This window comes from Bison bison, unplaced genomic scaffold, assembly GCF_000754665.1.
Source record: "Bison bison bison isolate TAMUID 2011002044 unplaced genomic scaffold, Bison_UMD1.0 scf7180017864331, whole genome shotgun sequence".
Lineage (NCBI taxonomy): Eukaryota > Metazoa > Chordata > Mammalia > Artiodactyla > Bovidae > Bison > Bison bison.
Window position 1 is genome coordinate 416,121 of NW_011494903.1, and position 439 is coordinate 416,559.

At 62.6% G+C, this 439-nt stretch overlaps 1 protein-coding gene across 1 annotated transcript in view; it reads right to left on the reverse strand.

Annotated features, from left to right (window-relative positions):
• The window catches only part of USP27X (ubiquitin specific peptidase 27, X-linked), a 6,287-nt gene that overhangs the window by 1,535 nt on the left and 4,313 nt on the right, over nt 1-439 (reverse strand). Inside the window, exon 3 of the mRNA XM_010853845.1 lies at nt 116-280. Coding sequence (XP_010852147.1) covers nt 116-280 — 165 coding nt within the window. The remainder of the gene's footprint in view (nt 1-115; nt 281-439) is intronic.

Genomic DNA, 439 nt, shown 5'->3' on the forward strand with positions numbered 1-439 from the left:
GGCAGGGACCCAGCCTCCATGTGTGGAGCCACCAGTGAGGGCGTGGCGGCCATGCATCTGTGTGGCACGGCTGCGCTGAGCTGGGAGCCATGGGGAGCAGCACCAAGGGGCTCACGAAGACTGAGCCCAGAGCAAGTGGCTTGGGTCTTAGGCAACTTGGGGATGTTGGGAAGCAGCTGCAGGTGCTGGTCCCGGGCAGTACAGCCCAGGGCAGGTGTCAGGATGAGGCTCACAAGGAGCAGAGTGTTGGGGACAGTGTGTTCCAGGAAGAGTCTGGTGCCTGAGCCCCAGTGATGGCAGCCCTTGACCCATTACACACTGCCCGGCCTGTAGGGCTGTGCTGCCTCATTACACTGTGGCCGAGTTCTCCCTGGTTAGTGTGGATATCACCCCTCCGAGACCTGGCCCCTCCTCCAGGTAGGGGGCAGTGTGTAGGCCT